At 43.4% G+C, this 13,999-nt stretch overlaps 1 protein-coding gene across 1 annotated transcript in view; it reads left to right on the top strand.

Moving 5' to 3' along the window:
- The window catches only part of IGF2BP3 (insulin like growth factor 2 mRNA binding protein 3), a 311,184-nt gene that overhangs the window by 261,068 nt on the left and 36,117 nt on the right, over positions 1-13,999 (top strand). Inside the window, exon 11 of the mRNA XM_030201828.1 lies at positions 10,204-10,323. Coding sequence (XP_030057688.1) covers positions 10,204-10,323 — 120 coding nt within the window. The remainder of the gene's footprint in view (positions 1-10,203; positions 10,324-13,999) is intronic.

Below are 13,999 nucleotides of genomic sequence, written 5' to 3'. Positions count from 1 at the left end.
GCAAATCCCATACCACTTTTGTAGCTTTTCTTTGCACCGCTTTGCTGTGGAGACTTGCCCTTCTTATTTCCAGCTCTGGTGAAAGAATCCATGGGAAGCACGGTATTTCACTTATTAAAATTTGGATAGATTGCCTTATTCACATTTAGGGGGGTGTATGGATGCAACATTCATAACAAATTATACAGAAACAAAAATAATTCATAACATTAGTTAAGAATCGGAATTAAAAAAAACGTTGTGTAATTATCAGAATAAAAAGTGTATAATTCTAAATTCTGCCCAAAAGCTTTACCAAATTAAAACACTTTCAACTTGTTATGCAAAGATTAAAATGTTCTTTTGTGACCAATATTCAGGGGTAGTATATTTCATAGTTGTGGAGCTGACACTGAAAAGACCCTTGCCCAAGTAACTTTATTGCAGCAATTGATGGTATAGTGAGCAACTCTTGTTGACTAGACCCTATTAGGGTTTTGCAGAGTTCATTGTACACCAATTTATATACAGTCTTATGTATCATACATATTTAAATGGAACTCTATTTAATAGAGATCCAGGAAAGACTAATGAACATGATCAAATTTCCTGATACCAGCAATAATCTTGGCTGTAATATTTTGTTTTATTTGTTACTAGTAAAAAAGGCCCGTTTCTGTTTGAAAGGAAACGGGCGCTAGCAAGGTTTTCCTCTGAGTGTGTATGTTTGAGAGAGAGTGTATGTGAGAGAGGCTTCTGTTCCTGCTGCTGTGCATTCCCAGTGTTATGCTGATTCGCGGCTCCCTGTATCGTGGCTCCGCCCCTCTCCTTTCTACTGGCCAATCTGGTTTGGGTTGTGTGACGTCACTATTATCTACTACATGAGGGACACCACCTCCAGTGGAAACAATGGTTCCAGGCAGCCTCAGAATGTTGGAGGTGAGAATTATTATATAGGATGATTTCATATGTGTCTCAGGTAATCCCAGGTATAACATGTTGGAGTAATCTATGTAGAGGAATACAAGTAATATTCCACGGGTTTCAGTAGGCATGACAAAAACCCTTTATAGGTTTTTTTTTTTTTTCTCCATATCAGATGCAGATGACACTAGGAAAAAGGGGTATAATGCCTCTGGTCTCACCTGCACCCTTTATACCCTCTCCCGCCTGGACTCCAGGCATCCTATTGCCTCCCCCCCCCCCCCTCAAAAAAAAAAGTTAACAAACATATAAGGCAACACAAGCACATGAGGAGGACTGACTAGCAAAGACTTATTTGCAATTCTTGCGATCCCAGTGTACACGCTGCTGCAGAAAACTAGTACAGGTGAAATTTTACAGACCTATAATGCTTTTTTGTTTGCTTCTACTTAAAATATATTTGGATACTTAAAACACACTAGAGTTCTGATGCATTCCACTAATCTAGTATCATGTAAATATCCATATTGATTTATTGTTTGTATACTGCCAAATCCCATCAAAGGGTTCAGCCTAGTTCATAGTAAAATAGAGAACTTTTCTTGAATTACATTAGCAGCTTTGAAGACATTTTATATACTACTACTACTGTTTAGCATTTCTATAGCGCTACAAGGCGTACGCAGCGCTGCACAAACATAGAAGAAAGACAGTCCCTGCTCAAAGAGCTTACAATCTAATAGACAAAAAAAATAAAGTAATCAAATCAATTAATGTGAACGTGAAGGAAGAGAGGAGGGTAGGTGGAGGCGAGTGGTTACAAGTGGTTATGAGTCAAAAGCAATGTTAAAGAGGTGGGCTTTCAGTCTAGATTTAAAGGTGGCCAAGGATGGGGCAAGACGTAGGGGCTCAGGAAGTTTATTCCAGGCGTAGGGTGCAACGAGACAGAAGGCGTGAAGTCTGGAGTTGGCAGTAGTGGAGAAGGGAACAGATAAGGATTTATCCATGGAGCGGAGTGCACGGGAAGGGGTGTAGGGAAGGACGAGTGTGGAGAGATACTGGGGAGCAGCAGAGTGAGTACATTTATAGGTTAGTAGAAGAAGTTTGAACAGGATGCGAAAACGGATAGGGAGCCAGTGAAGGGTCTTGAGGAGAGGGGTAGTATGAGTAAAGCGACCCTGGCGGAAGACGAGACGGGCAGCAGAGTTTTGAACCGACTGGAGGGGGGAGAGGTGACTAAGTGGGAGGCCAGCAAGAAGCAGATTGCAGTAGTCTAAACGAGAGGTGACAAGGGTGTGGATGAGGGTTTTGGTAGAGTGCTCGGAAAGAAAGGGGCGGATGTTACGGATGTTGTAAAGAAAGAAACGACAGGTCTTGGCAATCTGCTGGATAAGAGCAGAGAAGGAGAGAGAAGAGTCAAAGATGACCCCAAGGTTTCGAGCTGAGGAGACAGGGAGAATGAGAGAGCCATCAACAGAAATAGAAAACGGGGGGGGGGGGGGGGGGGGGGAGCGGGGAGGTGGGTTTGGGGGGGAAAATGAGAAGCTCGGTTTTGGTCATATTTAATTTCAGGTGGCGTTGAGACATCCAGACAGCAATGTCAGACAAGCACGCTGAAACTTTGGTTTGGATGCAAGGTGAGATATCAGGGGTAGAAAGGTAGATTTGGGAGTCATCAGCATAGAGATGGTAGGAAAAGCCATGGGATGAGATTAATGAACCAAGGGAAGAAGTGTAGATAGAAAAGAGGAGGGGACCAAGAACAGAACCCTGAGGTACGCCGACAGGCAGAGGGATAGAAGTAGAAGAGGATCCACCAGAGTGAACACTAAAGGTGCGGAGGGAGAGGTAGGAATAGAACCAGGAAAGGACAGAGCCCTGGAATCCAAGTGAGGACAGGGTATCGAGAAGTATGCTGTGATCGACAGTGTCAAAAGCAGCGGAAAGATCAAGAAGAATGAGGATGGAATATTGACCTCTGGATTTAGCCAGTAATAGGTCATTGGAGACTTTAGTAAACGCAGTTTCGGTTGAGTGGAGAGGGCAAAAACCAGATTGTAGTGGGTCAAGAATAGCATGTGAGGAGAGAAAATCAAGGCAGCGGCGGTGAACAGCACACTCAAGTAATTTGGAGAGAAAAGGAAGGAGGGAGATGGGTCGGTAATTAGAGGGACAAGTAGGGTCGAGTGAAGGCTTCTTAAGGAGAGGTGTGACCACAGCATGTTTAAAGTCAGAAGGGACAGTCGCAGTGGAAAGTGAGAGGTTGAGAATGTGACAGATAAAAGGGATAAGAGCAGGAGAGATGGCATTAAGAAGGTGGGTGGGAATGGGATCAGAGGAACAGGTGGTACATTTTGAGGAAGAAAGGAGAAGTGTAGTTTCCTCAATAGTAACTTCAGGAAAGGAGGAAAGGGAATGAGGGGAAGGAGAGAGAGGGGAACGGACTAGTGGAGGGAGAGGTGGTAGAGAAAGCAAGGTTTATCTTTTGAACCTTGTTGTGAAAGAATTCAGCAAGGGTCTGAGGAGATAATGAAGGGGGAGTTGGGGGAGGGGGCACCTTGAGGAGAGAGTTCAATGTGGTGAAGAGAAGTCGAGGATTAGAGCCAAGAGATTTGGTCAGTTGGATATAATAATCCTGTTTGGCACGTAAAAGAGCAGATTGGAAGGAGGTCAGCATGAACTTAAAGTGTAGGAAATCAGCAAGGGCCCGAGATTTCCGCCAGAGGCGTTCGGCGGAGCGGGTACAGGAACATAGGTAGCGGATATTAGAAGTAAGCCAAGGTTGGGGTTTTGTACGCCTTACAGGGCGGGTCATCAAAGGTGCAAGAGTGTCTAAGGCAGAGGATAGAGTATTGTTGTAAGAAGAAACAGCCTCGTTGACAGATGTGGATGGTGCCACAGTAGAGAGGAGGTTTGAAACATGGGAGGATAGAGATGAAGGGTCAATATCGTGAAGATTCCTAGATAAATTAGGACGGGACTGGGAGGGAGGAGATTTAAGTGTGAAAGTTATAAGATGGTGATCAGAGGAGGGAAGATCAGAGGCAAGGAAACTAGAGGGTGAACAGTTGGAGGAGAAGATGAGATCAAGACAGTGACCATTTTGATGAGTGGGGGAGGTGGAGCATAGTTGGAGATTAAAGGAGGACGTTAAAGCGAGTAACTTGGAAATATAAGAGTTGGAAGGATCATTAGCAGGAATATTAAAGTCACCAAGGATGAGAGAGGGGGAGGAAGGATCATGGAAGAAGGCAAGCAAGGCGTCAAAGTCACTGAGAAAGGATGAAAGGGACTTATCAGGGGGACAATAAATGACTGCTATTCGAAGAGGCAGAGGAGAGAAAAGGTGGATAGAGTGGACTTCAAAGGAGGAAAAACAGTGAGATTGAGGTGGAAGAAGGGGTTGAAATCTGGAGGAGGGAGAGAGTAGTAGTCCAACACCGCCTCCACGGCCAGCAGGGCGAGGAGTATGTGAAAATAGATAACCGCCATGGCACAGGGCTGCGACTCAAGCAGAGTCATCAGGGCAGAGCCAGGTTTCTGTTATGGCGAGCAGATGGAGGTGACGCGAGATAAAGAGGTCCTGGATATAGGCGAGTTTGTTACAGATAGAGCGGGCATTTCCGCAAAATTTACATAGTCATTCATCATTAACACGAGGGACGAAAGAAAAAAAGGTAACGGGCAGATGTCATTAGAAGTACATTAAGCACTCAGAGGATATTTTTCATGAAATTGACATTTTATATGGAATGGCAAAATTTACATGGGTGTTAGCACAAGGGAAGAAGGAAAAACATGGAAGCTGAACTTTCCTAATCAGTCAGAGGATATTTTTCATGAAATTAAGACATTTTACATAGAATAGTGAAATTTACATAACTGTTTATCATTAACACAAGGGAAGAAATAGAGAAATAAGAGACAACTTTCCTTAGATTACATTAGCTGCTTGGAGGATGTTTCTCATGAAATTAAGAACATTATGGCATTATCGTTAACATGCAGAAGGGTTTGTGATTTCCAGTGGGTCCTTAGTTGTCAGAGAGGAAGCTTTTAGTTTCTTTCTAAAGGGTAGAGTAAGAGTTCAAGCCATATTGTGATCGGTAGGGAATTCCATAATGGAATGACCATAAAAGAGAATAAAGCCTTTGAAGAATCAAACTATCTTAGCACTTGGGGAGCAGAATATCAATAGGTGGTGTAGTTGTGCAGAAAGGCCAGATTTGAAGTCTTTGAAAATGTTAATCAGCATTTTTGAAGTTGATCTGTATATAACTTGGAAAAATAAACAAGTAGCATTGAATAGCACTCTTATGAATGGGGGGCCAGTGTAATTTTTTCAAGCAATATGTGACTGTCAAATTTTCTCAGTCTGAAGATCAAGTGGGCTGATGTGTTAGGGATGAGTTGACATTTAGACATCAGTGTTGATCATAGGCTTTAGATATAAAGCATTATGATTCGTGTGAGAGAGAACAAGTGTTTGAACGACTATGACAAAAGAGGACTGGTCAAAATAGGATATAATTAGTTTGAGCTGTTTGTGGAAGGTGTTTTTTCTATAGATATTTAGTTGAGGTTGGAAGGTCAATGAGGAGGCCAGAAACACTCCTAGTACTATTGATTTTATTTTATTTTTTTCTCAGTCGCTAAAGATAAACTGGTAGGAAGGACTAACGTATTTGGATTGAAATCATTTGAAGCATGAAACTACAGCAGTTTGGTTTTGTTTTTGTTCAGTTTCAACCTATTCTCAGTGGTCTAATTTTGATTATGTTCCATTCAGCTCGATATCCTAGAGATGGTTTCTGATAAGTTAGTACAAACTGGTGTCAGCATGAAGATGTCGTCTGCATATGATAAGAAGAATTCATCTTTCTGTAGCCTAACGTTCCAAGAGGTGACATAAATACATTAAAAGGAGCGGTGAGCCCAGCGGTACCCCATAGGCTGGGGTCCAAAATTGGGATGTCTTTGTTCTTGTGGACTCACAACATTCTATTGATTAGGAAGTCACGGAACCAATTGGGCACTGAACTCGACAGCCCAATATTGTTCAGCTTTACTAATTAGAGATCGTGGTCCACTGCATTAAAGGCTGCCGACATGTTGAATCATAGTAATATGATTTGCTTGCCTAACAATAGGTGAGATCTTACATACGAGGTCAGGACTAACAGTTTCCATGATGTGGGGTGCTCTGAAGCCAGATTGAATGGGAAGTAGACATGAGTAGTCGTTCAAATATTTTGAGAGTTATTTGCTGACAAAGGATTTGATTAGCTTGGTGAAGGTAGGTATGCTCGCCACAGGGCGGTAACTGGAAGGTATTGCTGGGTCTAAACTAGCTGCCTTTGGGATAGGGGTCAGGGCTATTTGGCCCATCTCTACAGGTAAGATACTCTTCTTCAACAGATTTGCTAGTCATTTCGGTTATCCAGCAGATCTTGGAGTTGGGGGATAGAGGAGAATAGGTAAGAGGGGCACATGTCCAATGTGGAGTGAGACCACGCTAGCTTTTTCAATAAAGAGGTAATATCTTCTCTAGAAATGGGTGAGAAGGTATTCCAGTGTTGGTCAACTATGACAATACTGTTTTACTGTAGAGAAATGGTATAGAGAGAGACATTGTGATGCTCTTGTTTGTTGCATAGTTTCATTAGGGTGATGAGAAGTTTCAGCTGACAGTGAACAAAACAGTCAGTCTTAACTATGTAATGCCCCCCCACCCCAAGTTTGTGATGTGGTCTAGACAACTGCCTAGTCACTTCCTGGGATACTGGGAAGAAGGACACACAAAGAATTTATTTGTTTGGGACCAGGCTCAGGAATATCCTGCCAGGCAAGAACAGCACCAGACTTAAAGCTCTATGAAATAACATAGTCCACACCAGTACTTGAACCAAAGTCAAAATTTACTTTAGGTCCAAATGAAACAAAAAAAAAAAAATAGCTTAACAGTTCATATACAGGTGGCTAGCTTATTATAACAGTCCTCTGCTTCTCCTCTCCAGTACAGAAAAAAATAATTTAAAGATTTTAATTACTGTTCCCACAAAACTAGCAGCCAGCTTGACAGTTCACAACAGTCAAGCATTAAAGCTCTGCAACCTGCACATGGTTTGCTGGTCAAATTAAATGAATTTCCTCTGTGCCTTACATGTAGCCAGCCGTGGTAGCCTGGAATGGTATACATAGTTCCAATCTCTCTAGTACCTGGATCCTTCTGGGATGCAGTGGTTCTTGAAAAGTCACAATCATATAAAATTGTGACTTTTCAAGATACCACCACACTGCCAGTCAGCAACTTTTCCAGTTCTGGTCCCAGAAAATCTTAAATCCTTATTCAAAAACAAGTGCCTGTGATACCTTCCTGTGGGGGTACAGGCAGGCTGATTCTTTGCAGTTCAGAGTACAGGCATGGCAGGAAAAATAGGGCCTTACCCTATCAGATGAATGGTCAGTGGTGGGAGAGATGACCAAAGACAATTTTTGCCGGCAAAACAGGAGCATAAATAATCTGGGGGGTGGGAGGAGGAGTTCACTGCTGTCACCAGGAACATCCCTCAAGCATAAACCCCTCCTTCGTTTCCATTGACTTCCCTAAATCTCTGGAAGGTTCTGGTGCCAGAAGTTCTGAGTTTCCAAGCAGGTGCAGGAAACAGTTCGCCAAAAGGGTAACCTAAGAGTTCCAGAGTTGCTTGGGGGAAAAAAAGGACACCTAAAACGGAAAAAGACTGCATAAGGAATAGGTACAGGGTCACAAAAAACTCAAATTTGCAACAGCAGGGATAAATTCATACAGCCACTCTGTTGAATTTCTCCCAGTGTTACAACTGTAAACAGCATTGATCTCTCTGCACTCCTGTTAACTTGAAACCAGTATGTTGTGTCCAGCTGGGAGCAGTGTGCAATGTTGTGTTGTAAAGGTGAGGTGCTTTAGTCATTATGCCTGTGTATATACTTTGTGGAAACTGGTAACCCTGGATCTAATTTGCTTCTCTGTTAAATGTTGCCAAGAGTCTTAATGGTTACATAATCTTACACAAGAGAGCTGGCTGGCAGTTTAAAGGAGGCAGCTTATCATTCCAGAGCACTCCCACACAAGGAGCCATAACATTTATGCAACTGGAAGGCTTGTTATGCGATTTGTATGGAGTGCAGTGTAATTCTGTTTTGGAGTTTGGCAAGAAAACGGAAATCTAGAAATAATTAACTCTTGTTTACATTCAGCCAAGCTCTTGCTGAGCTCGATGAGAGAAGTCCCGGGTTTATATAGGTTGGGAAGGAGCATAAAGCAGTTTGCTCCTGACACTAGTACCTTAATGTGGATGAATTTAAAAACATTTTTGGTTTCCATTTACCACCTTAGAGATCCTAACACATCTAGCTGTCAAAGTAACCTGATTTTGAGACCAGTGTATGCACATGTCTCTTGCATATTAATTTTGGATATTCTGACAATCAGGCCTATTTGGGTGTGTCTGCTGTAGCTGCTAGCTCATAGGTAAGGTGTTCTTTCTGATGTAGAAATTGTAAAATTTGCATTCACATGGCAGAACAGCAAGATGAGCTCTTTACGCTTGGTTGCATAGAGGACAAGAGAAGGAGGGCCAGTATAAGTGCCTTCTGCTCCTGATGCTGCATAGACCAGGCTTGTCCTAGTTCAGTTCTTGAGGGGCATAAGAGAGATTGGCATGCCCTCTACATCCATTGTATGCAGATTTCTCCTGTGCATATTCATTGAGGTTATCCTGAAGTTCTGATCTGCTTGCAGCCCTTGAGGATTGAACTTGAACAAGCCTGGCATAGGCCATTGTAAATCTGCCCCCTCAGGTAAGTAGAGGTCGACTGAATTTCAGATTTGGCACTGAAATCGGACCAAAATCCGTGTTTGTTCTTCTGCCAAAAATGCCTGTGCATTTTCAGCTGAAACTGAAACTCACTCTCCCCCCACCCCTCCTCAAATCCCACATGACCACCCATAGACATGGGCCTACCTTAGGAAGCCCTGGTGGTCTAGTGGCCTCTTAGGGGGCAGGAACAAGCCTATCTTTTTTTCCTGCCCTGTGCTGCTGCTCTGTCGCAATAGCTGCCAAAACTGGAAGTCTCAGCAGCCATTTTGTGATTGAAACTAGCATGGGCAGGACTCACTCTTGCCCGTGCTATTTCCATTTGCAAAATGGCTACAGTGACCTCCCACGGTAATCTCAGCAGCCATTGCAATGGAGAGCAGGTGCATGGGAGAGGAACGAGTTGGGTTCGTTCCTGCCCCCAAAGAGGCCATTAGACCATCAGGGCTTCCTAAGGTATTTTTATTTATTTTTATTTTTGTTACATTTGTACCCTGCGCTTTCCCACTCATGGGAGGCTCAATGCGGCTTACATGGGGCAATGGAGGGTTAAGTGACTTGCCCAGAGTCACAAGGAGCTGCCTGTGCCTGAAGTGGGAATTGAACTCAGTTCCTCAGTTCCCCAGGACCAAAGTCCACCACCCTAACCACTAGGCCACTCCTCCACTCCAGGTAGGCATGGGGAACCTGTATCTGTGAAGCTGCATGCATCTGTTAACTTATATTCTCTCTCATATTTTTATATGTATTGTATATGTTAACTTCTGCCTTATAAACTGTCTTTTTATTTGATTGTGACTTTTAAAGGTTATCCTGTATAGTGCATCTCCATTCATTCCTGGGCCTTCTTTTCATAGAGAGTGAACATAGCCTGCCTCTAGTGTTCCTCCTGATCTTTTCCACATCCCCTCACAGCAAGGAGGGTGGTGGTCCTGCACTTTTTCCCAGAATAGTGAGTTTACAATAGCTTTTGTCATGCTCGGCTTGCTGTGAAAGGTTTATGCTGAGCCAGTGGCAGAGTCACTACATGCAAAGATTTGTTTTATACGGCGGCCTCAGTTGGAATTGTTTTTAGAACTGGTAATTTTACTTTAATAGAATTGGAGTCTTCATAGAGAAAACCATCAGATGGGTATTCCTTCATCAGCAAGAGAGGAAGGGGGGGGGGGGCAGGAGAAATACAGTGCCCAGGCACAGAGTGCATTGTAGCTTCTTGCCCTCTGCATATGGCCACTGAAATATCTGTACTTTTTAGCAGGCTATAGAATAGGGTGATAACCTGATAAGCACATAAACAGTAAGAAAATTTGTTTTGATTTATCTTCACAAAGGCAGCTGTGCATATTTAATGTGTGTGGCTGTCTTTACTACTGCTGTTTAAATTACCCTGACCAAGTTGAGAATTACTCACTTCGTGTTTTTTTTATTTCCTGTTTTCCTTTAGCAACAGTCAGAGTCTGAGACCGTTCATCTCTTCATCCCAGCTTTGGCTGTGGGAGCCATCATTGGCAAGCAGGGACAACACATCAAACAACTTTCTCGGTTTGCTGGGGCCTCCATTAAGGTACTTTCAAGCTTGTTAGCTTGAGCGGGTCTGTACTAGCAGTGTGTGCAAATGCTGGTAAATGTCTCCTCCTCCCCTGTTCAACTGCTGTTCATGGTAGGTCGGCAGCTTCTGTTTTATGCATTTATTGGCTCATACTCTGAGGCATGTTAATGCCTTGCATTTTCTTATGTCTGAAAGATAAGGCTAAGCTTCAGAGAAAAGCAATACTGTGCCATCTTGGTGGCTTGCAGTTCCTGGAACTGTTGCTTTTTTGCCAGATGTTCTTGGTCACTTTTAGTAAATTGAATATCATAAGTAGGGTTTTCCTGTCTTGCTGTTGTATGATAGTGGGTACATGTGCTGTGCAGCAATTTAAGAAATCTGAAGCACGTTATTGCTACACAGTTAACATAATTGAACTAAAATCAGAAATTCCCTCCATGCATGCTTTTCCTTCTCCTTGTGAAGTACTGGAGTGTCCCCTTGTGGTTAAGATCAGAATGCACCTCTGAAAGCTAGCTATTCAGGCAGCAGTACCAGCTCCAAGTCTTCAAAATAGCAGCTAATGTGTGCATTATTTGGCCTTGATCGCTGTAGTAGCGGTGGTGGTTGGGTGATGGGGAGCTGTCTTATGAGATTTAGGCCCAAATGCACTAAACTTAACAAGCCAGCAATGTGGTTTTTAAACTGGTTCTAGCCAGTTTAACGCGCAAGTAGTAAACCAGGACATGCACAAAAGGGCATTGCCCTGTCACGGTAGCAGCTAACAAAAACGGAATGCAGATGAGCAAATTAGTATTATAATGTGTATGCAATGCGATGCAGTACCGTTTTCCGATCCCCTTACCGTGGAAAACCTAATGGGAGGTCCACCTCTCGTTGGGGCTGCTGTAAGGGAATTGGAAGGGGAAAAAAAGAGAGGTTAACTGAGATGGGGGGAAGAGAGAGAAACCTTGTGAGTAGGGTGAGAGAAGGCAATAAACAGGGAAGGGAATTAACAGGAGGATGAAGAAAGACCGCCCACTAGAGCACTTTTCCTTTCCCTCGGGTGGTCCTGCAGCCGGCTAACTAAACGGAATAGCCGCTCCTTCGCGCGTCGCCGGCAGGGAGAGAATGGCGGAAGCCATGAGAGAGGAGCGTGCATCAGTCCTGTGCGAGCTGCACGAAGCGCAGCTCATGGGACTCTGCTCTCCGGGCTGCACGCACGCTCTGCTGCAGCATGTCCTGGGCCGGCCAAGGTTGTGATCGGGCAGCTACGGCGATGGGAACCGAATTTCTCTTACTGCACTCATGAAAGGAAGTAAGGAGAGGAATTGATGTGTCTCCCAAACCTCACACACCTCCTCCCCGCTATGGTACCTCCCCCGCTCCCATGGTATCCCTCCCTCTCCCGGCAGGAGAATCAGCAGCAGCCTACCAGTCAGCTGTGGAGGCAGGGTGGAGGCGAGCGGCGGGATGTTTCGTACTGCAGCAGTGGCGAGGGATCTCCATTCAGGGCAGCTGCAGAGGCAGCAGGGCGAGAGCTGCCCTTGTAAGTCTTGGCAGCCATTTTAAAGAACATGCGGCAGGAGGAGGGTCAGCGCTGGCAGTGGGCAGGAAAGATCCCCAGTCTGCCGAAGAATCCACTAGACCACCAGGGACACTGCCTTCAGGTATGCTCATTCTGCCTCGCCTCACCCTATGCTTGGAACAACCTTCCTGAGCCCTTACGCCAAGCCCCCTCCCTGCCCATCTTCAAGTCTTTGCTTAAAGCCCACCTCTTCAATGCTGCGTTCGGCACCTAACCCTTACCGTTCAGTGAATCCAGACTGCCCCAATTTGACTGCCCCTATCGGACCGACCGTTCACTTGTCTATTAGATTGTAAGCTCTTTGAGCAGGGACTGTCTCTCTTTGTTAAATTGTACAGCGCTGCGTAACCCTAGTACCGCTCTAGAAATGTTTAGTAGTAGTAGTATGCGCTGGGAGTGGGACCCTTCGGCTTGGGAGAGCAGGGCGGAGGCCTGTAATAGGTGGGTGGGGTGGAGAGGGTACTGTAAAAAAAAAAAAAAAAAAAAAAAAATTTTTTAAATGCTGCCTGCTTGTGCAAAGGGATGCACACAGAGGAAGTATAATAAGGGAATAACTTTTCATAAGTAGAGTAGTAATTTGTTATAAATTGTAATCAGTGTCGTTTGAAGGGGCTGGTTATAGATACACCTAACCCTGTTATTGGTGCAGAGATTTTTTTTCTCCTGGTAAAGGGCTTCTAAAACAGACATGATGTTATGGGAATCATGGTGCTCAGCGTTCAGAGTTTCTATCTATTTTCTTATTTATGGCATTTTATCCCACATTAAACATGAATCAAATTGGAACCTGGAAACATTTAATTTTTTTTTTTCCCCAGAGAGAGTAATGCATTGTCCCTCAGGCTCTCGCCCCAGGTATAGCCAGCTCTGCAATTTGGTGGGGAGGGCACAGAGGTGGACAGGGGAGAGAGCCTGTTAAAAATTTACCAGCACACCACTATATATACTCATTCCTCCCCCACAAGTTAATCTTGTTTGCCCATGTAGTAATTCATCATCTAGACATAAGGATATGCATTGTTGTTTAATTGCCATATTCTTATTTACCATTTTTATGTTGTGCTTCATTTTTGTTTTATATTTATGACTTTATCAATTTATTTTCTTTTAAATTTTTATTCTTTCATTTCGACTATGTATTTCATTTATATTTGATGGATTTTGTAATTATGCATGGCATAATTTCACATTCAAAATCAGAAAGTGTTCTATGATCACGGCATTATTCAAACACCACTCATTCTCACTTTTAACATGTGGTTTGTAGTGAAACAGGCTCTCTACTATTAACAATGTACTTGTGGATATGCATTTCTTCAGCTACACCACTACCATTCGTATGGCATCCATTTACACTTTTCACATTCATTTGTGCTTATGTTTTGGCTTTTATGCCATTTTCTTTTAATTTTCAAATTACCAAAATTGCACATACATACTCTTTTCAATAAGGAAGTATGTTTCATACTTCACACACACATTTCCTAATTGATGTCAGGTCATTTTTCAGCCTTTTCTAATTCCACTATATCTTTTTTTAAGATGTGGAGACCAGAATTGAACACAATAGTCGAGGTGTGGTTACATCATGGAGCAATACAAAGGCATTATAACATCCTCATTTTTGTTTTCCATTCCTTTCCTAATACCTAGCATTCCATGTGCTTTCTTAGCCGCCGCTACACACACTGAGCAGAGGGTTTCAACGCATTGTTTATTTCCTGAAGTGGTGTTCCTAAGTTTTGTTTCTGTGTAAATGCTTTTCTGGTTGTGATTTTTCTTTTCTGTGCAATCTCCACCTTTCCAAGGCCCTGGGCAGGGATTTGGAAGGGTATTGTGTGTAACTAAATAACTGGGGCATTTTCACTAGTGCCAAACCATTGTAAGAAGACCATTGGATAAGGTATAGAAGGTCAAGGGGAGCACAACTCAAGCAGTAAAAAAGAAAAAACCAGGATACAACATTAGCACAGCCATGCGCTCGCCAGTGTACCCGGTAAATCAAGAATAAGACACTACCTTCCAGAAGATAAGTAACGAGCTGATAACCATACCCCTAGCAGCAGTCAATTGGGTAGAATACTTTGAAACACTCGGTGAACGTAAGGGAGGCAGGAAGATTAA

This window comes from Microcaecilia unicolor, chromosome 1, assembly GCF_901765095.1.
Source record: "Microcaecilia unicolor chromosome 1, aMicUni1.1, whole genome shotgun sequence".
Classification (NCBI taxonomy): Eukaryota; Metazoa; Chordata; class Amphibia; order Gymnophiona; family Siphonopidae; genus Microcaecilia; species Microcaecilia unicolor.
The sequence above is the reverse complement of the archived record's forward strand: the minus strand, read 5'-3'. Positions and strand labels throughout refer to the sequence as shown.